The 21,267-nt window shown below is 45.1% G+C and overlaps 1 protein-coding gene across 1 annotated transcript in view; it reads right to left on the reverse strand.

Moving 5' to 3' along the window:
• ITGA2 (integrin subunit alpha 2) overlaps positions 1 to 21,267 on the reverse strand; it is a 105,525-nt gene that overhangs the window by 60,982 nt on the left and 23,276 nt on the right. The window contains exon 2 of the mRNA XM_054032893.1: positions 16,427 to 16,550. Coding sequence (XP_053888868.1) covers positions 16,427 to 16,550 — 124 coding nt within the window. The remainder of the gene's footprint in view (positions 1 to 16,426; positions 16,551 to 21,267) is intronic.

The following is a 21,267-nucleotide window of genomic DNA, read 5'->3' on the forward strand; positions in this document are numbered from 1 at the left end:
CATGCAGCAAATCTGCATTACACAATTATGTAGTGACTAAACTGAAACACTACTACAAATTTTATTAGTCTGTCTTCAAAACTGTCTCTCACTTTATATACACAGAGTAATGAGTCTGAATTTTATGGAGTCATGAAAAGTGCAGAGACAATGATAAACCACACAGACTCTGAGAGTGGCAGATCAAAGTACAACATGCATTATCTTTGGGAAACTACACCAGGCCACAACCAAGAACTAGCAAATGTGTAATATGTTCTAATATACTGCAAAACACCCCATGTGTGTCCACAATTAAGGGCTGAAGATCTTAGTAGTAGTCAGATCACAATTTCCTGTTCACTTTGACTTGCTCCCCACCCACATTCTGAACAAACATGATTAATGAAATAATGAACAAGCCGAGATAGTACTTCAGTCTGAGGCCCCAGATGCTTTTTGTAGCAAAGCAGGAACTCAACTGGAAAGCCTGTCTGCAGAAAGGGAAAAAGGATGCCAACAGGCAAGAAGCACCACAATTGTCTGTGGCTAAAGCTTCTTGTGAACTTTTTAACTTTTTTTTTTTTTTTTAAATCAGACCTGAAACTTTTGTTGGGAAATTTACTCACAGTCTGGAAGGGAATTTCTGGGGGTAGAGAGAGACCCACTCCAGAATAGCCAATAGTTAGGATTGTCACATGGCAGACCCAGGTTCACAGTTCCCTACTCTGCCTGATTCAGATCAGAGATTTGAACCTTGTTCTTCCACAACCCAGGTGAGTGCCCTAACCACAGGGTGACAGTCTGTCTCAAGCTCTCCTATGGAGCTGTTCCATTTTGTATAAATAATTCAATATTCATTAAGACAGAAAGACTGGTTTTATAGCACAGTGGTTATGGACTTGGACCTGGGTCTCCTATATCTGAGGTGAGTGCCCTAATTACACAGCTATGGGCCATTCTGGGCTAGGTTTCGCTTTCTTGTTTTTCATGAAATTTTTTTAAAGGTCTCATTTTTGTTCCATATTAGGAAACCCCCCCACAAATGCTGAAACCTCAAATGCCATCCCTAATAATGGTACTCACATCACAGGTACTGACAACCTAAAGAAGATAAACTCATGCATCCTCAAAAAGAACAGGAGTACTTGTGGCACCTTAGAGACTAACAAATTTATTAGAGCATAAGCTTTCGTGGGCTACAACCCACTTCTTCGGATGCATCCTCATCAATGCTCCCATAGTAACTTTGAAGAGTCTTAAAATCAGCCCTCTAGTGGAGACAAAGGGGAAAAATTCTTCTAGATCTATTTTAGGCTGCAGCATTTTCCGAATGCACTTTAGGGGGACATTCATTGAAACAGCACATTGGCACACTTATCAGAAGAGATATATTTTGCTTTATTAGAAGATGTGTAGTATCATAGAATCATAGAAGATTAGGGATGGAAGAGACCTCAGGAGGTCATCTAGTCCAACCCCCTGCTCAAAGCAGGACCAACACCAACTAAATCAACTATATGCTCTAATATAAACTCTAATATGCTCTAATATAAACAAGGTTCAAAAATGTCCAAAGATCAAGCATATTAATTTGTTTTGATGGCTTCATTTTCATTTTAAAATATGTTCCTATTCTAGGATCACAGTGCATTTACCAGTGTAACAACATATTACAGATGAAAACCTGGAAAACAATAATGGATCTCCATTTGTGCTGGCAAGGGGAGCATCAAGATTGCTGGTCAAGAAAACTAAAAGTTGAAAGGAAAAATGAAAGGAAAGAACAAGAATCATTGCTGTAGATAGAAAGGCGAAAAGAAGAAGAACTGAAATAAAGGATGGTCTAGGTCAGGGGTCGGCAATGTTTGGCACGCGGCTTGCCAGGGTAAGCACCCTGGCAGGCCAGGCCAGTTTATTTACCTGCTGACGCAGCAGGTTCAGCCAATCGCGGCCCCCACTGGCTGTGGTTCGCCATCCCGGGCCAATGGGGGTGGCGGGAAGCGGCGCAGGCAAGGGATGTGCTGGCCGCGGCTTACCGCCGCCCCCAATAGCCCAGAACGGCGAACCGTGGCCAGTGCGGGCCGCGATCAGCCGAACAGGCCGCGTCAGCAGGTAAATAAACTTACCCTGGTGAGCTGTGTGCCAAACGTTGCCGACCCCTGGTCTAGGTTTACATGACCACAGGGGCTGGACTAAATGACCTCTCAAGGTCCCTTCCAGCTCTACATTTCTATGATTCTAGGAAAGAGGGTTAAGATGCCAAAATCCACAATTGTTTAAACTCACATTGGACCTACTGTAACAACAAAGATGTTTTATTTAATCTCTGAATGAGCACAGATATGTGGTGTTAAGTATACATTTCAAAGCAGTGACAAATTTTTACTGAGTTTTCCCTATTTGACTACCCTGGAGTGAGTTATAATTTAATTAAAAGGTTACATGGTTTCACCTAGCAATAAAAGCATCCACAGAGGTGTCTCCTTTGCAGTAGCTGACCTCACACATGTATCATAAAGACTATTATCAGTGTATCTATCTATTGGCTGCTTTCCTAATCAAGTAATATGCTGAGCGAGCACTGTCTCTTGCAGAACTTATATTAAAAGCAGAACTGACAATTTACTTTCTCTAAAATATTTTGGTGGCTTTAAGAGATAAAATAAAACAATATCACAGTAATACAGCTAATACATGCCATACATTATTCCTAAACCAGGAATCTCACACAGACAACTATGTCTAATTATTTGGAATGCCATAAGAAATAAAAAGAGCAATTGTCAGAGTAAGATGTTTGCTTTAGTATTAGTAATATTCCTGGATTGTCTTGAAGAAGCATATGGATGTAACTACTCATTAAAGAAAAGACATTATAATAACTGATATTCATGCATACAATTGACTTCTTGATTTTGGAACAGAAAAAACCCAACAGTATGATACAGTAAATTCTTGGTCCCACAAAATATACTGTTAGTAGCTTTTGGAGGGGAGGGGACTTGTATTTTAAAGATAGATTGTTATCCCTTCCACGCTCTGTCCTTATTTAAAAAAAACACTATACAACAATTTGAAAGAGAAACTAAAACAGAATAATATACTTCACTGTTAGAATTCTAACAAAGATCTCATCACAGGGACAGATCTCTCTTGGTAACAGAGTATGTTTTACTTGGGTCAGGACATGTATAGCCCTGTTATATCCAATCACCTTGAACATAGGGAAGGGAAAGGCACTAAATCAAAATCCAGTCTCTATTGGAAATAAGTAAAGAAGTGGAGGCATAGAGATCCAAAATTCAGCGGCAGCCAACAGGGCGGCTAACAGGGGAGTTTGACAGGGAGTTCTCATTGGAGGAGAAGGTACCTGTATTTGCATCTGTATTTGCATCTGTCCTGGGTGTTCTTGGGTGTTCTTGTGTGTTTGTTTGTTTGTAGGGGCCGGCAGGGGCTGGGTGCTGGGACGGACGCCGAGCCCTGAGCAGGGGGCGGGGCTTGGCTGATCAAGGGGCCCATAAAAGCGGCCGCCCAGCCAGGCAGCGGTACAGCTGCGAGCAGCGGCAGCCAACAGGGCGGCTAACAGGGGAGTTTGAGAGGGAGTTCTCATTGGAGGAGAAGGTACCTGTATTTGCATCTGTATTTGCATCTGTCCTGGGTGTTCTTGGGTGTTCTTGTGTGTTTGTTTGTTTGTAGGGGCCGGCAGGGGCTGGGTGCTGGGACGGACGCCGAGCCCTGAGCAGGGGGCGGGGCTTGGCTGATCAAGGGGCCCATAAAAGCGGCCGCCCAGCCAGGCAGCGGTACAGCTGCGAGCAGCGGCAGCCAACAGGGCGGCTAACAGGGGAGTTTGAGAGGGAGTTCTCATTGGAGGAGGTAAAGGGGGAGGCAGGAGGGCGAGGTGCGCCGTGTGCCCTGTGTCCCCAGGTGCTGCGGGCAGAGACCGCAGCAGCCATGAGCCAAGCAGCAGCAGCAGACAGAATGCAGATGGCTGCATGCGGATGCTGTGGTATGTATATAGTCCTAGCAGGAGACCCGGAACAAAGGTATGTGTGTATGAAGTGTCGCCTTATAGTGTTACTGGAGGAAAAGATTAAGGGGCTGGAGATGCAGGTAGTGACCCTGGTGGAGTTTAGGCGGGGGTTTGAGCAGCTGATGGAGGATGGGCAAGGCAGGGCTGAAGGGGAAGGCTCTAGGGTGCAGGAGGAGGCAGTAGTAGATGACCGCGAGAGGGGAATGGAAGGAGGAGATCCAGGGAAGTGGAAGCATGTGACTGTGAGAAGTAAGCCAAGAAAAAGGAGGGCCAGTGAGGGGGGAATAGAACTCAGGAATAGGTTTGAGTGTTTGGAGAACGAGGTAGAGGGGCAGCAGGTGGTGACTGAAGGTGGGAGGGTGAGGAAGAAGAGAAGAGCTGCTAGTCCGAGAGAGAGGGGGGAGGAGTTGATGGAGACAGCACCAATTATGGGCCACCAGAGGATACAGGAAGGCATAAGGGGGAGCATAAGGGAAGATAGGAGCAGACACAGGTCAGGACTAGAGGGATCGGAGACTAGATTACTAGATCGCACTGTTGCCAGGCGACGGCAGGTGTATGTAATTGGAGACTCTTTACTGAGGAGACTGGACAGGCCTGTGACCAGGGCGGACCCGGAGAACAGAAGGGTGTGCTGTCTACCGGGTGCAAAGATACGCGATGTGGACCTGCGGTTGAAAAGGATCCTAAAAGGAGCAGGTAAGAACCCCTTGATAATCCTTCATGTAGGAACGAATGACACGGCTAGGTTCTCGTTAGAGAGAGTCAAGGGAGATTATGCCAGGCTGGGGAAGACTCTCAAGGAGATAGAGGCTCAGGTTATCTTTAGTGGGATTCTGCCTGTTCCGAGGGAAGGGCAGCAAAGGGCTGATAGGATTTTGAGGATAAATAGTTGGCTAAGGGAGTGGTGCTATAAGGAGGGCTTTGGGATGTATGGCCACTGGGAGGCTTTCGGGGACAGACACCTGTTCTCGCGGGATGGGCTTCACCTGAGTAGGGAAGGAAATAGACTTCTGGGAGGGAGGCTGGCTCATCTTATCAAAAGAGCTTTAAACTAGGAAGTTTGGGGAGATGGTTGGGAGATGCACAGTTAATCTCCACGCCAGTTTCCGGTATTGGAAAGCTGAGTGTAATAAGAGGAGACATAGCCGGGGAGATGAGATTGGACATAGGAGGGACAGGGGGGACGAACACAAAGAGGCCCGCAACATACAGTGCTAGTAATGGGAGACAGGCTAAACGACATACATTAGGCTGTTTGTACACCAATGCGAGAAGCCTAGGTAATAAAATGGAGGAATTGGAGCTCTTGGTCCGAGAATTGAAACCGGATATCGTAGGAATAACTGAAACGTGGTGGAATGGCAGTCACGACTGGAACGCAGGTATGGAGGGGTATGCGCTGTTTAGGAAAGACCGGGATAAAGGTAAAGGTGGGGGGGTGGCATTGTATGTCAATAGTGAAATAAGCTGTAAAGAAATAATAGTGGATGGAATAGATAATACAGAGTCCGTCTGGGCGATACTCAAGCTGGGTAAAAGTACTACTAGAGCCTCTCCGGGGATAGTGCTTGGGGTGTGCTATAGACCGCCGGGATCGACCCAGGATATGGATAAGGAATTGTTTAATGTATTAAGGGAGGTAAATACTAATAGAAACTGTGTAATTATGGGGGACTTTAACTTCCCGGATATAGACTGGGGAACAAACACTAGTAGCAATAATAGGGCTCAGATGTTCCTAGATGTGCTTGCGGATCAATTCCTTTATCAAGTGGTAGCTGAGCCGACGAGGGGGGAGGCCATTTTAGATTTGATTCTGGTAAGTAGTGAGGACCTTGTTGAGGAAGTGGTAGTGGGGGACAACTTGGGCTCCAGTGATCATGAGCTAATTCGCTTTAAACTAAATGGAAAGAGTACCAGAATTAAGTCAAAGACTAGGGTTTATAATTTTAAAAAGGCCAATTTTAACAAATTAGGGGGACTGGTAAGGGAAGTGGATTGGGCAAACGTATTAAGGGACCTAAAGGCAGAAGAAGCCTGGGATTACTTTAAGTTAAAGATGCAAGAGCTGTCAGAGGCCTGTATCCCCAAAAAGGGAAAAAGATTACTAAGCAAGAGACTTAGACCGAACTGGATGAGCGACCGGCTGAAAGGGGCGATTAGGAAAAAACAGAAAGCGTACAAAGAGTGGAAGAGGGGAGGGATCAGTAAGGAAACTTACCTTAGCGAAGTCAGAGAATGTAGAGATAGAGTGAGAAAGGCCAAAGGCCGGGAAGAGTTGGACTTAGCGAGGGGAATTAAAAGTAATAGTAAGAGGTTTTACAGCCATATAAATAGGAAGAAAGCAAAGAAAGAAGAAGTGGGACCGCTGAAGACTATAGCCGGAGAGGAGATTAAAGATAATCTAGGCATGGCGCAATATCTCAATGAATATTTTGCATCGGTGTTTAATGAGGCCAATGAAGGTATTAGGGATACTAGCACCGTTACAGAGGGGCATACGGGATGGGGGATTACCGCATCCGAGGTAGAAACAAAACTAGAACGCCTTAATGGGACTAAGTCGGGTGGACCGGACGATCTTCATCCGAGAATATTGAAGGAATTGGCGCGGGAAATAGCAGGCCCATTAGCGACTATATTTAATGAATCTGTAAACTCGGGGATAGTCCCGTTAGACTGGAGAATAGCCAATGTGGTTCCTATTTTCAAGAAAGGGAAAAAAAGTGACCCGGGTAACTATAGGCCTGTTAGTTTAACATCAGTAGTGTGCAAGGTGCTGGAGAAGATTCTGAAAGAGAAACTAGTTGAGGACCTTGAAGTTAATGGCAAATGCGATAAATTACAGCATGGTTTTACGAAGGGCAGATCGTGCCAAACGAATCTGATCTCCTTCTTTGAGAAAGTAACGGACTTATTAGATAAGGGAAATGCGGTGGACCTAATATACCTGGATTTCAGTAAAGCGTTTGATACAGTACCCCATGAGGAACTATTGGTTAAAATGAAAAACATGGGGATCGATATGAAAATCCAGAGGTGGATAGGGAATTCGTTAATGGGGAGAATGCAGCGGGTCGTATTAAAGGGTGAATTGTCGGGTTGGAGGGAGGTTACTAGTGGAGTGCCTCAAGGTTCGGTTTTGGGACCCATCTTATTTAATCTATTTATAACTGACCTCGGGACCGATTGCAAGAGTGGGCTGATAAAGTTTGCGGATGATACGAAGGTGGGAGGAGTTGCAAACTCGGAGGAGGATAGGGATACTCTGCAGGGAGACTTGAATGAGCTTGTGAATTGGAGTATCAGAAATAGGATGAAATTTAATAGTAAAAAGTGTAAGGTGATGCACTTGGGGACGAATAATAACAATTTTAGTTACAAGATGGGGACGCATTGGTTAGAAGTAACGGAAGAGGAGAAGGACCTAGGGGTCCTTGTGGACCGCAGGATGACTATGAGTCGGCAATGTGACGTGGCGGTGAAAAAAGCCAATGCGGTCTTGGGATGTATTAGGCGAGGTATATCTAGTAGAGATAGGGAGGTCCTGCTTCCGTTGTATAAGGCGCTGGTGAGACCTCATTTGGAGTACTGTGTGCAGTTCTGGTCTCCCAGGTTTAAAAAAGATGAACTCAAACTGGAACGGGTGCAGAGAAGGGCGACTAAGATGATCAGAGGAATGGAAAACCTGTCGTATGAAAAGAGATTAGAGGAGCTTGGGTTGTTTAGTCTGACAAAGCGAAGGCTGAGGGGGGATATGATTGCTATGTTTAAATATATCAGAGGGGTTAATACAAGGGAGGGAGAGGAATTATTCCAGTTTAGTACTAATGTGGACACGAGAACGAATGGATACAAACTGGCCGGGGGGAAGTTTAGGCTTGAAATTAGACGAAGGTTTCTGACCATCAGAGGGGTGAAATATTGGAACGGCCTTCCGAGGGAAACGGTGGGGGCGACGGACCTGTCTGGTTTTAAGATTAAGTTGGATGAGTTTATGGAGGGAATGGTTTAATGATAAAACATAGTAGCCAAGGAAAACCAAGCAATGGTACATGAACAGCATAATGGCCAACAAGGGTCAGGCTAGAGACTCTTGCCTATATGCTCGGGGTATTACTGATCGCCATATTTGGGGTCGGGAAGGAATTTTCCTCCAGGGTAGATTGGCTGAGCCTCTGGAGGTTTTTCGCCTTCCTCCGCAGCATGGGGCAGGGATCACTAGCAGGAGGGTCTCAGCCGATTGAAGTCACTAAAACACAGGATTGGGGACTTCAACGGTAGAGTCCAGGGAAGGGTCTTGCGGCCTGCAGCATGCAGGGGGTCAGACCAGATGATCATAATGGTCCCTTCTGACCTTAATGAGTCTATGAGTCTAATTTCTCATTCTTCAATATCAAACTCTGGCAGCCTACTTGGATTTTTGCCAGCAGCTTTCCATATGCTTGTTTTACTGGTCCACTTCACTTGCCATCTGAAGTTGAGAGACTAGTTGAAGTGAGCTACCATGGGCTCCCTAACACACACCAATGGTGCTGTAGCCCTGAGCTTCCTGCTAGGCTGTCTTCCCTCAGCCCTCTCACATGACCTCCCAGGTGAGTTCTTACACCTTCCCTACAGGAGAATATATACAGAGCTCCTACTCTGCACAAACAAATTCTGTTTTCTTCATGATTTTATGCATCCCTCATCACAACAGTATCTGAGCAGCTCCCAGAAATACTAGAGAGACCAGGTGGGTGAAGTAAGATTGTTGACAATATATTGTTTGCAATGTTGATATAGCCATGCTAGTCCCAGGAGATTAGAGAGACAGGATGGGTGAGGTTGGTCCAATAAAATATGTTACCTCACCCACCTGGTCTCTCTAGTAAGCAACATGTCTAACATCTGTTATGGGTGGTTCTGTATTTCTCTCTTACTATACCTAGGGAAAAATTGTCAAATTTCTTAAATTACGTACATATACACACTGTGCTTTGTATTTATATTAGCAAAAGCAAAGTTGAAGAAGTGTAAATTTCTGTTTAAACAGGTGAGTTTCATAGTGGTTCTTAGATTCTGCAGCAGTTCATTCAGATTCTTGCACTGGCTCCCAAGAAAGCTTTGCCTCCTTGTAGTGAGCAGGTCCGTTGTACCTGAGGAGTGGAGTTGTCAACTGTGTACAGTGCCTGTTGGCCCATTCAGTGCAGGTCTTCTAGCAAAAGGCTCTAGGGGAAAACCTGGCCTATATAGAAGGTAGTGGCACAACTTAATGAACGCCTCAATCTGTGTACATCACTCCCAATCTACTGTTGTCAACAAGAATTCCACACACAGACTGAGGGCTGTGTATAGCTGTGATGGGGTGGACTAAGCCCAGTGGCCCCCTGCTGGAGGCCACAGGGTCCTACCACACCCCATCCCAGAGAGGAGCAGAAGATAAGTCCTCCAAGTAGTCTAGAGTGGTTGCGAGGAAGCAACCAATGACGGAGGCCACAGGGAGCAGCCAATCAGGGCCCAGCAGACTCATAAAAGGAACTTAAGGATCAGAGTCAATCAGTTGCTGCCTGGAACTGGCAAAGAGAAGCCAGTGTTCCTGGCAGGCAGAAAGAGCAGCAGGACTACGGACAGCTAGGTGCTGACAGGGACCCGGGGAGCAAGAGAGAGCTCCTAGCTGGCTGTTGGGACTAAGTAAGGACTGAACTCAGGGAGGGCTGCAGGAAGACAGTGCCTCCAGGGCAGAAGTCCTGGGTGTACAGCCCCATACGAGGGCCAGGACAAGTTAAAGACTGTATATTCCAGAAGGGGTTTGTTCTGTTTCACATGCAGACAGTGTGTGAGACTCGGACAGGAGGCTGAGTCACTGAAAAGCCACCTGAGAAACCACAAAAGGGGTCACCACAAACTGAGGGACTGCAGGCACACACACTTGACCAGGGGGCACTCACGAGAGATAGGTTCCTCCCTGTTAAAACAGCTTAAAATAAGGACTAGATCTCCTAAAAAGAGCCTTTATTTTATAACAAAGGAACAATAAATCTTTTCCCTGCATATGAGAAAGAAAATAATCTAGAAATGAAAAGGTGAAAAACAACAAAACAAACAGTGAGAGTGCCCTAGTTACAATTTCTAATGACTTCTTGAGAGAGACTGAAAGAAGGAACTTTTTCACTTTCTTCATTGAATAGGCTGTGATGGATCCTGATAAATAGAGAGAGGGCTATTAAAACTTCCCTTGACCCATATGGGACAATGGCCAGACATGCTGTAATGAGATAAGTGATGACTAACTGCATATCTGCAAAAAGCATTTGCAGATTCATAACATTAATTTTCTATGAACATGTGGAAAAGACAGGCGAAGTTATATGCCAAGGACCCTGCTTTCTTTGGGCCCCTGAACCTGGTCAGTACCCACCACGTACAGGTGGAAAACAGTTTTCACTGCATTAACAATGGTGTAACAGGGAAGCATAATATAAAATTAGGTTGTACGAGGCTTGGGTCTAGTTCTTCAGTAATAAGATTAAAGAAAATTTACAAAAGGATTGAACTCCTAATACACTTGGAAAATATTGTGTAGTACAGCATGCATAGGAATCAATTCATTTCAGGTGAATGTGCTTAGCTTCCCTTCAGTAGTTTTGAACAAAGGCTTAAATAGATGACCAAAGGAGCTATGTTGCTTAGCTACAGTCAGTGGATAAAATAAATAGAAACAGGATGGGGAACACTTTCTGCACTAGCCAATGAGGAAGGGAACCATGCGGAGAGCAGTACTTATCCAATCTAGGGGGAGGAGCTCAATTCTCCTCTGCTTTTAGCAGAGAAAGTGGAGCTGTGTTCAGCCTTAAACTCCTAGCTACCATCTCTACATATGGGATAAAAACAGCAAAATGGTGGGATCTAGATCATCATTCGAGATCATGTAAAAGCTGTAGTCGGAGAAATAAAAAGGCAGACACGTTTATGGATGAGAAAGATCATTACATATTTTACAACTACTTATTTTAGCTAGTGTTCTATTAGATTTATCATCCATCCATTTTATAAGAACCAGAGGTGACCAAGCAGGAGTTTTAAAATTATTTTACAAGAGATAAATTATGACTTTTGAACACTTTTCATATAACAATTTAGCATGTAATTATGGAGAAGATATCTGTTAATTCTCAATATGGCATGTTTCAGTATTGATATTTCTACATTTTAAATACAAAGAATTTCAGATTTTATACATTTTCTTTTTACCAAAGTAGTACAGACCCTTAGTATCTTTCAGGTAATGTTAAACAAACATATTAATTACTGCTTCAGTGTTAACTTTATTCTAATTTATGGAGACGTATTTACCCAAACTAGAGATCATCTTAAAATAAATTAAGTATATATATATATATAGTAGATCCCTCTGCTACTGCAGATGCCTTAATGTTTGTGATTAGGCAGGTTTTTTTTAAATATATATATTATTAAATAAATTAGTTTACACTCAGTTCATGTTTTTAAAGCTTTTTCACAACCATAAAGACTACAAATAATTTTTAAAATGGAAGCTTCTGGAGTACAATTCTGTGGCTGGGGTGGATTCCACAGAAATTCTACAGCTGGAGAATCACAGAATACACTGGGGCCTGGGTAGGGCTGATTTGATATAAGGAAATACAGTTAGACATATTACATGCTTCAAATGAACAGCTGAGAATGTATCAGAAACAAAATGGTTTAAATGAAAATTTGCATCATTTAGACATACACCTCTGGACAACGTTTAAATACCTCCAAATATGGAAGTGCTTGTTGTACCACTAGATAGATGGTCATTAAATTAAGACTTGTATGTAGAACTGGCCAGGAATTTTTAATCAAAATATCTTTTTGATGGCCAATCTGGAAAACCAAAACATCTCCCAGAAATGGTAAAGTTAATATCAGCAACATTAAGACAGAATAATTTCCCAAATGTATGCAATGTGTGACAGTTAGATATGCGGATACAAAAGTGTCTGAGATCACTCTGAAGATTTTGCACTTGAGTGCAAGGGTGATGAAGTTGTGATACGTATTGCTTTTGGTATCCGTTGGAGGTGTGAAAGCATTATGGTATGTTGGAATGTGTTATTGCTGTGATGTAGGCAATATGAAAGTGGCAAGGAGGCTTTTTCCTTAATTTGTTATTTCCAACTTTTTCAGATTTTGAGTGGTGGGGTGTGTCCTGATGCAACCTTAACTGTCACTAACAAGTTTTGTGCAATTCATATAATATTCACCTTCTGAATGCAGGATCTTACTTTCCTTTACACACACACACACACACACACACACACGATACGATACGATACTATGCATCTGTAAAATTTTCCATAAAAGGAGATCATTACCTGTAATCGGAAGTTCTTTAACATGTGTGGTCCCCTATCTGTATTCCATATGTGTGGGTACGTATGCACACCATGCGCCTAAGGCTGGAAAATCTTGCAAGTGGCGTAGGTTGGTCTGCTGCTGCACCCTGGATCTCCTTGTGCTCGGCACTGCAGTATAAGGGGAGATGCAAACCAACCGCCTCTTCAGTTCCTTCTGTACCATGAATCCAGTCACAATCCGAAGCAGAGGGGAAGGCGTGTGGGTAGTGAAATAGTTTGAACAGTCTCCAAACTGAAACACTCTAGGTCTGATGCCCATCCAAATACCAAGCCATGAGGTGAAGAGATTCTGAGCTGGGGTGTTTGATCCTGCTATTCTCTGGAGTTAGCAGGTCCAGGAAGGACTGAATGCTGATGGGCTGACATTCATAGGAGGACCAGAAACCAGAATTGTCTGGGACAACTTGTTGTGATGAGAATGACTCGTGCTTTGTCGTAATGCATTTTCTTAGAACCTGGGGTAGTAGTTGGATGGGAGGGAAAGTATACACTCAACTAGCTTGTCCAGGACAGTAGGAAGGCACTGTCACTAGAGTCCTGATCCCGTGCTGCTCTCAACAATATACATTGAACTTCTTAATTAATTAGCCTCTTAGGAGTTGGTTTGGTAACTTCCACCTTTTCATGTTCTCTTTATGTATATATATCTTCTTACTATATGTTCCATTCTATGCATCTGATGAAGTGGGCTGTAGCCCATGAAAGCTTATGCTCAAATAAATTTGTTAGTCTCTAAGGTGCCACAAGTGCTCCTGTTCTTTGTATTGAACTTCTTGTTCATCTGGAAGGTGAACAGGTCCCAAAATGGCATTCCCCACTGACTGAAGATGTTCAGCATTGAATTGTGTAACTGCCACTCATGATTGGTGGTGAAATTGTAATGTAGTTCTATATACACCAGTTCCATAAGTTGAGCACCTCCACACACAGTGAGGGATTTTTGCCCCTCCCTGTTTGTTTATATAGAAGATGGTCGTCACATTATCTGACATTATCTGGACAATGACAGGATCATAGGAATGGGAGGAATGCATTGCAGGCCTGTCTGACTGCTCTTAGTTCCAGGGGATTGATATGCATCTTGCTCTCCCCAGGTGTCCACATATCTTGTGTTGGATGACCACACATGGGGGCTTCCCAGCCTATGAGGGATGCCTCAGTGATTATTGTCATGTCAGATGACAGGTCAGGTGGGAGGTAAAAATAGGACCCCAATGCACATGTGTTCCGGGCTCATCTATCAAGACCTTATGCTGATAGGGACTATCACTATAATGTTCATTCTGTGTCTGTCTGGCGTATGTACTGACCAGAGCCAGGTATGCAGACAATGGAGATGCAGCCAGGAGAACTGCTTTATGTAAATACAGGAGGCCATGTGACCTAGCAAAGAGAGACAGACCCAGACTATTGTTCAGGGTTTGTGAATGACTTGACTTATCAGACTGCTTATGGCATGGAATATCTCCACAGGGAGGTAACACCTTGCTGCAGTCAAGTCCAGAGTTGTCTCTATAAAGTCTATGAGCTCTGCAGCAGTCAGAGTAGACTTTTCCATGTTTACACAGATTTCCAGGAGGAAGAGCAAGGACAAGGTTTCCAACTGAACTTCCAAATGAGATCTGCCTGTTAGGAGCCAGTTGTCCAAATACAAGAAGGATCATCTCATCTGTGCTGCCAGTATGAAGGGGTGAAGGCTTGTTGGGGGGGACTCCAAAGCACTGGGTACCAGCGATCTCTTGGAGGATAACCTTGCTTGGATGAAGGATGGGTCCAAGAACTCTCAAAGCCCTATCTGAACTAATCTCCCTGATTTGGGGTGGGTGGGTGATGGTTCATCTTGAACCTTGAATTTAGCCAATGAGAAGGCCAGCTCTGGCTCAAATCAGCAGTACTGTTGGTGCCAGTGGGAGGAACCTCTGGTTTGTGAATGGACTAGGGGAGTAACTCCTTGTCCTTGAGTTGGTATTCTTTTCTGGGGGTCAAAATGTCTCTTAGAAGGACTGTGCCCCATAGTACAGGAGATTGTGGGTCGAGGAGGGCCAAGGTCCCCCAGCGTAGAATATGTCTCAGTCCGTCCCAGAGTCTGAGAGGACCCAGGTGTCAGTTCTGCTGTATCCGTTGTCATCACACACTTAGAGGACGATGGGTCCTTATGGTGCCAGGCTGGTACTGTCAGAGAGTGAGAGAGAGAGAAAGAGAGACCTAACTGAAGCTCCTGGTCAGTGCTGGAAGATGTCGGTCCTTTGGCTTACTAGCGGTCATGGTTGGTTCTGGTGTCAGCACTGGGTCGAGTACCACTGGAGCTTTGCTCCTCTGTGCTTTCCCTTTGTGGTCAGGAGGCTTAGGGAGACCCAAGTCCTTGGGACCTGTGTGTGAAGACTCAGCCAACTTGGAAGGAGTCAGGCAGGGATTCCTTCTTCTGGAAGCAGTTTAGAGGGGAAATCTGTTTTTATATGTCTGTGAGGGTGCCTCTTACTCTTATGAGATGTCTGAGACAACAGGTCTTTAGGTTTATCTGATCTGGCCTCTACTCCTGAGCTCATGCTCAGTGGTGCGCTGCTTGAGGACTGAGCCTGATGTACAAGCAGGTCTCCCCGGCGTGGATCTGACTAGGGTGTCATAGCTTTCTCGATGAGGTGCCTCCTCAGTCAGAGCTTTCGTCCCTCTTGGGTCTGGAGTTGGAAAGAGCAACAGATACTGCACTTGGAGGAGATATGAGCCTCCTTATGGTAGGCTGGTGGTCACCGATGACTGCAAAGAAGCAAGGACAGTTCTTGAACCCTGGAATTCTGGGTATAGTCCTACTCCCGAAAAAGAGGGGACAGAGAAGGTCCCCAGGGTGGGGAAAAACTGAACTACACTATGTAAAATATCGTAAAACACTAACGAACTATGTACAATTATATTTACAGAGATAAAGACGACGAGAGGATAATTCCAGACACAGAGTCCGAATGCGATCAAGTAGCACTGAAGGAACTGAAGAGACGGTTGGTCTACACCTCCCCTTATACCCTCAGTGCTGAGCATGAGGAGATCCAGGCAGTGTTGGATTAACAAATTTGCCACCCTTAGGCCCTGAAAAAATTGCCGCCCTTCCCCCCGTGCCAGCTCACCTCCACTCCCCCGCGGCAAGTCTGGGAGGGAGGGGGGAGAAGGGGAGTTGCAGCGCGCTCAGGGGATGGCAGAGGTGAGCTGGGGCGGGGAGCAGTTCCCTGCCCCCCAAGGGTTACTCCCCACGCCCGCCGGCCCCAGCTCATCTCTGCTCCGCCTCCTCCTCTGAGTGCGCTGCTACTCGCTTCTCCTCCCTCCCAGCGCTTTTGTGCAGCAAGCCTGGGAGGGAGGTGGAAGGAGGGAAGCGTGGCGAGCCTGGGGGAGGAGGTGGGCCGGGGATTTGGGGAAGGGGTGGAGTGAGCAAATTTGCCACCCTAGGCCTAGGCCTTGTTGACCTAGACGATAATATGCCGTTGGATCCAGGGTGTAGGTGCAGACCAACAGACGTGCCTTGAAAGATTTTCCAGTCTCAGGAGCCTGGTGCTCATGCGTACTCATGTGTGCAATGCAGGTAGGGACCAGCCCTCAAAGAAGAAAAATTGTTTCAACTGGTATTGACTAATCATTTCTAAAACAACTCCTCTTCCAGTCATGGCACTCTCGGACATGACCTCTACTAAATTCCACCTCCTACTCAAAGTAATATCAACAGGAACAAATATAAAAGTTTTTTCTATTAGTCACATTACTGGGTATAAAAAGACATCAGATTACATTCTTTCAAAAACACTTAACATTTAAATGCTTTTGTCCTTTGAATGTTTTCCCCTTTTATTTTTAGTCAAATAAAGTCACTTAGGATTTTACCAGCAAGAAATTTCTTTTTTAAAGGAAAATGAAATAATGGAAAAATTTTCAAACGAGCTTTGTAACTGTTTGCACTTAGGAAAAAAGTTACATCATAGTTGCTCTTAATCTTTTCACAGGACAAAGAACTCAAAACCCTTACCATTTGCCTTGATGATTTATAAACTGTTGAACTGCATATCCAAACTGCTCACTTGAAGGACCAGAAAACAATTTTGCTTCTGGGAGCCCAACGTTGTATGCTTCACAGCAATTATGAAGAATGCCTGTTAACAGGAAGATTAATATTACTGTAAACAGCAATTAAAGAAAGAATCTTGATTCCACTGAAACAGCCCATCTGTCTATGCCAACTCCCCTTAATATAGCAGTTAAAAATGTGGCCTTTGACACACCCAATAAAAATCAACGTTTCTCCCACCCCTACACACGAATAGCCATCTATGATTATATGAATGCTTGTCAGTGCACTATATGGGCATGACAGTACAGCAGACAGAGTTTAATAACCTATTAACTACATTGCTTAATAAATCTTGTAGCGCTACCAATGTGTGTGAATCCAAGAGACACAATGAATATATTTTAATATATTTTACTGTAGTCTTTAATACTCCATTATCTTTGGATATATGGTAGCCTTCTAGCATCAGATTTCCTAAAGAACAACTGATAATAAGTACTTTTATACCATATGTATTCTAATGCTACATTTGAAATAGAACACAATCAAATCGACCTACTGTTTTATCATAGAATGTCTACAGTTTCGGGCCATTTTATTTTCACACATTAAGTGTTTGTTTTCTTCTGAAAAAACCACTGAGAAGATAAGCTAATAAATGGAAGCCTGGGAAATATAGGGCTAAGTTAATAAATAAACTATACTGTACTTAGCATTTAAACAGCACTTTGCATCTTCAAATCACTGACCAGATATTAAATAATTAAGCTTCATAACGCTATTTTGAAATTGGAACTAAAAAAAAAAAAAAAGTAAAGAAATTACCTCAGCCACCTTGTCTCTCTAAAACTCTTGTGAGGCACTTAAGTATCATCCCTGTTTTACATATTTTTTTCCCTCACACATAGTGAGTGATATGTCCGTGGCCATTCAAGTTGGTGATGGTGCCAGGATCAGAATTTAGAGCTCCTGGCTTCTCTCTTGTGCTTAGCTGACTGTGCTTAGCGTCTCGCCCATCTATAAATAACAACCACCAATATATAGTACTTATATAACTGGTTAATATAAAATCATCTAAAAGTTAGCTCCAAGATCAATTCTGACTGTGTGTGTTACCCATACAAATTATAATTGTGTGCTCATCAGAAAACAGAACAGCTGAAAAAGCATAGCAGGCCCTACATTCCAGACTGGATAGTTATACCTATTTCTGTTCACACATACAGTACATCACATATCATTTATGTACTAACAGTGATCTTACATGAGATATTAAGGAACTTTAGGATTTCTTATATTAATGATAGGAGTTTAAGGGTTCCTTATAATAGGGATCTTTAAGGGTTTCTTCAAATCTATGACATGTTTCAAAGTCTTAACTTAAGAACAGGGGCATCATTTCAGAAAGATTCAGGGGTGGGGTGGAGAAGGACACAGTTGAGTCAGCACATAAAACATTATATGTGATTATATTGTATCCTGCAAAGTTGAGGCAGCGGTTGGGGTAGTGGAAGACATAATGGAGAATATAGACCTATGAAATGTCTGGGGAGTGGGGGAACTGCCTCTCCACCCAATAGCAAATGCTGCCCCTGCTTAAGAATTAAGGTCACAGGTCAATGCATTCCTTCAGACTTGATGGGTATGTCAGTAGTTACTGTGCCTGACTTTTTTTTGGCAGTCTCAAGACCAGTTTTGGAAGAGATTTTAAGAGGGATAACAGTCATGGACCCAGGCAACCTGAATACAGCCCATCATATTATACACTATATTGAACATGTGATGTTCTAAAGCAGCGGTTCTCAAATTTTAGCAACCTGAGAACCCCATTTTGATTTAAAGTTTTTGGGGACCCCCAATCCCTCCCACACAGCCCCAGGTCCTGCCCCCATTCCACCCCTTCCCCCCATCCCACCTCTTCCTGCCCCCCACTCACTCCATCCCCCCTCCCTTCATCGCTCAGCTCCCACCATCCTCACTCACTTTCACCAGGCTGGGGCAGGGAGTTTGGGTGTGAGAGGAGGTGTGGGATGCAGGTTCTGGGAAGGAGTTTGGGTGCAGGGCTCTGGGCTGGGGAAGGGGGTCAGGGTGCAGGAGGGGGTGAGGGGTGCGGGCTCCAGCTGGGCGGTGCTTACTTCGGGAGGCTCCCAAAAGCGACCAGCACATCTCTCTGGCAGCGGCTCCTAGGTGGAAGGGCCAGGGGTTCTCCACATGCTGTCCCTGCCCGCAGGCACCACCCCCATAGCTCCCATTGGCTACAGTTCCCAGCCAATGGAAGCTGTGGAGTCGGTGCTCAGGGCGGGGGCAGGGCGCGGAGACCCTTTGGCCTCCCCTCCCCCGCAGGGGCTGCAGGGACATGCCAGCCGCTTCCAGGAGCAGCGCAAAGCCAGGGCAGGCAGGGAGCCTGCCTTAGCCCTGCTGCGCCACTGGACTTTTAGTGCCTAAGATCTCCCAGTTTGGCTTCAGTAGCCTCCGGGAGATAGAACCTGATTCCAGGAGACTTCTAGTGAAACCAGGAGGGTTGGCAACCTTAGTTGATCAGCGGGGCTGGCGGCCCTGGACATCTTCCCCTGAGCACACCCCATCCCTGCTCCTGCCTCTCCCTCCCAGCACCTCCTGCACGCCGGGGAACAGCTGTTCCCTGACATGCAGGAGGCGCTGGGAGGGAGGGAAGGAGTTGATCAGCTGGGCCCACGGACCCCCTGCAGTACTCTTGGGGACCCCCAGGTGTCCGTGGACCCCAGTTTGAGCAACGCTGTTCTAAAGTGAAACCTGAGGGTGCAAAATCCACTTAAAATAAGCAAAATTTCAATAAACTCTCCTAAAACCATATCTTAACCCAAAATATATAAAGAGAAAGCAAAATGTTCCTCATAGAAGAATACACATAACTTGCATATTTATTAACATTTGGTGGTGAACTCAAGACAGGAAATCATATATTAGTCATACCAAACAACCATTATCTACTGATGACTGCTTGAAAGTGGGTGATTACCTTTCGCTAAGAGTTAAGTCATTTAAGAAATATGGTTAAGAATGAAAGAACTTCCTTTGCCACTAAACATCTGATTGGTATTGCGGAGAAGGAAAGATATGAGCGGACATAATACTGTGTATATTTCACAATACTTCCTACAGTAATCACAACCACCTACACTGGCAGCTAAATGGATCTTTTAAAGGCATTTCATATGTAAAAAATTGATTACTGTAAAGCTATTGCCAATATATCTGTTGTATTCCAAATTCCCGGCACTTTATCTCAACACCATCTTTAAGTTGCACCTTAATTTATTCTCATGTTATCATCAGTCAAAAATCATACATAATTGAACAGTGCATCAGCTAACAGCATCTCACTTAAGACTCTTGGTACCGACATATGGAACTGACATCCTAAGAAACTGCCTGAGAATCTCCTGTAACATTATTGTGTATTCTATTTTGCCCCATGTAACTACATATAGACCAGTGGTGTAGCTAGGAGTGGAAACCTGGGTGGGCCCCTAATTTATGGCAGACTGTCAATGTCCAAAGTGCTGAGATCATTTTAGTAAAGAATCATTGTCACTCTGCTCAGTCTGTTGTGCAGGCAGCCCATCTGCTCCTCACTCCACTCAGCAACGGAGCCCAGGCTGGCTCAGGTACGGTGTGCTCCGGTAGGGCAGGGGATCCCAGGCCATCAGCACCAGCACTCACTTGGGCTACTATGGAGTTAGCTCCAGCTTGGAAGGTGCTGCCTTTGCAGGCAACTCTGCCCAGGCTCGCTGTAATGCTGGGTGGCTCATCCATAATGTGATGATGGGGATCTGCGGGGGGAGTGGAACCTGTCTCTGTGAGCTGACAGAGACAATGCAGACAGTCCTGGAGGCAGCATGGAGCTATGTGCCAGGGATATCCCTTAGCCAGCTCCTCTGCTGGCATCCTCTGAGTTGCTGGGCTGAGCCAAGCCCAGGCAGTTTTCTGCAACTTTCTCCCCTCTGACCTTACCCACCGCCTGCTCCACCACCTTCTGACTTGCTTCCTCCTCCACTCCTAACTGCCCCCCTTCTCCTACCACTACCCCCACTTTCTGCCCCTGCCTCCTCCCCCCACTCATAATTCCCCTTCTGCAATCACCACAGCACTCCTTCTCCTATCCATTACCCCTTACACACATGACTGCCTTTTGCCCCTTCCCCCTGCCTACTTTCATCAAGCCAGCCAATCAGAGCTAGTAAGAAATTACCTTGAAAATATGTATCATCTGAAGTATCTCTGTCAATTCACCAGCCTGATCTAACCCAATATTGCTTCACAGTATCAGCTCCAGGTATAAGTCCAAATCCTGGTGAATATGATCTGGGATTGTCCAGCACCCGAAAAATTTTCAGCTGCACTGGGACATGTGCACTGGGACAGCCTGGAGAGTGCGGGGGGGGGGGGGGGAGAGGGAGGGAGCAGTAATGTGTAGCCCCGGGAGCACTCTAATCCTCATTCCCCATGAAAAGTCATGACCTCTGGGCTGCAGCCCCTGTTTTCACAGCTACCCTGCCCAGGGCAGGAGGCTCAAGCAAGTGCCAGGGCCTCTAGTCCCCTGCAATCCAACCTGCAGCACCAGAACTTTGGCAGGGGCTTCTCCATTGGGCAGGTATGCGGGTGCCCCAGCCTGTTACCTCCTGCCTCCCCTATGATCAGGCCAGCTGGCACCCCTTTCCCCGTGGCAAGGGAGGAGCTTTACCACTGCACAGGCCGAAAATCTGAGCACCTGTGCTGGCTACAGTGAGGCTGCTGCCAGAGTTTCCTCTTTAAGTCAG

Source organism: Malaclemys terrapin, chromosome 6 (genome assembly GCF_027887155.1).
Source record: "Malaclemys terrapin pileata isolate rMalTer1 chromosome 6, rMalTer1.hap1, whole genome shotgun sequence".
NCBI lineage: Eukaryota > Metazoa > Chordata > Testudines > Emydidae > Malaclemys > Malaclemys terrapin.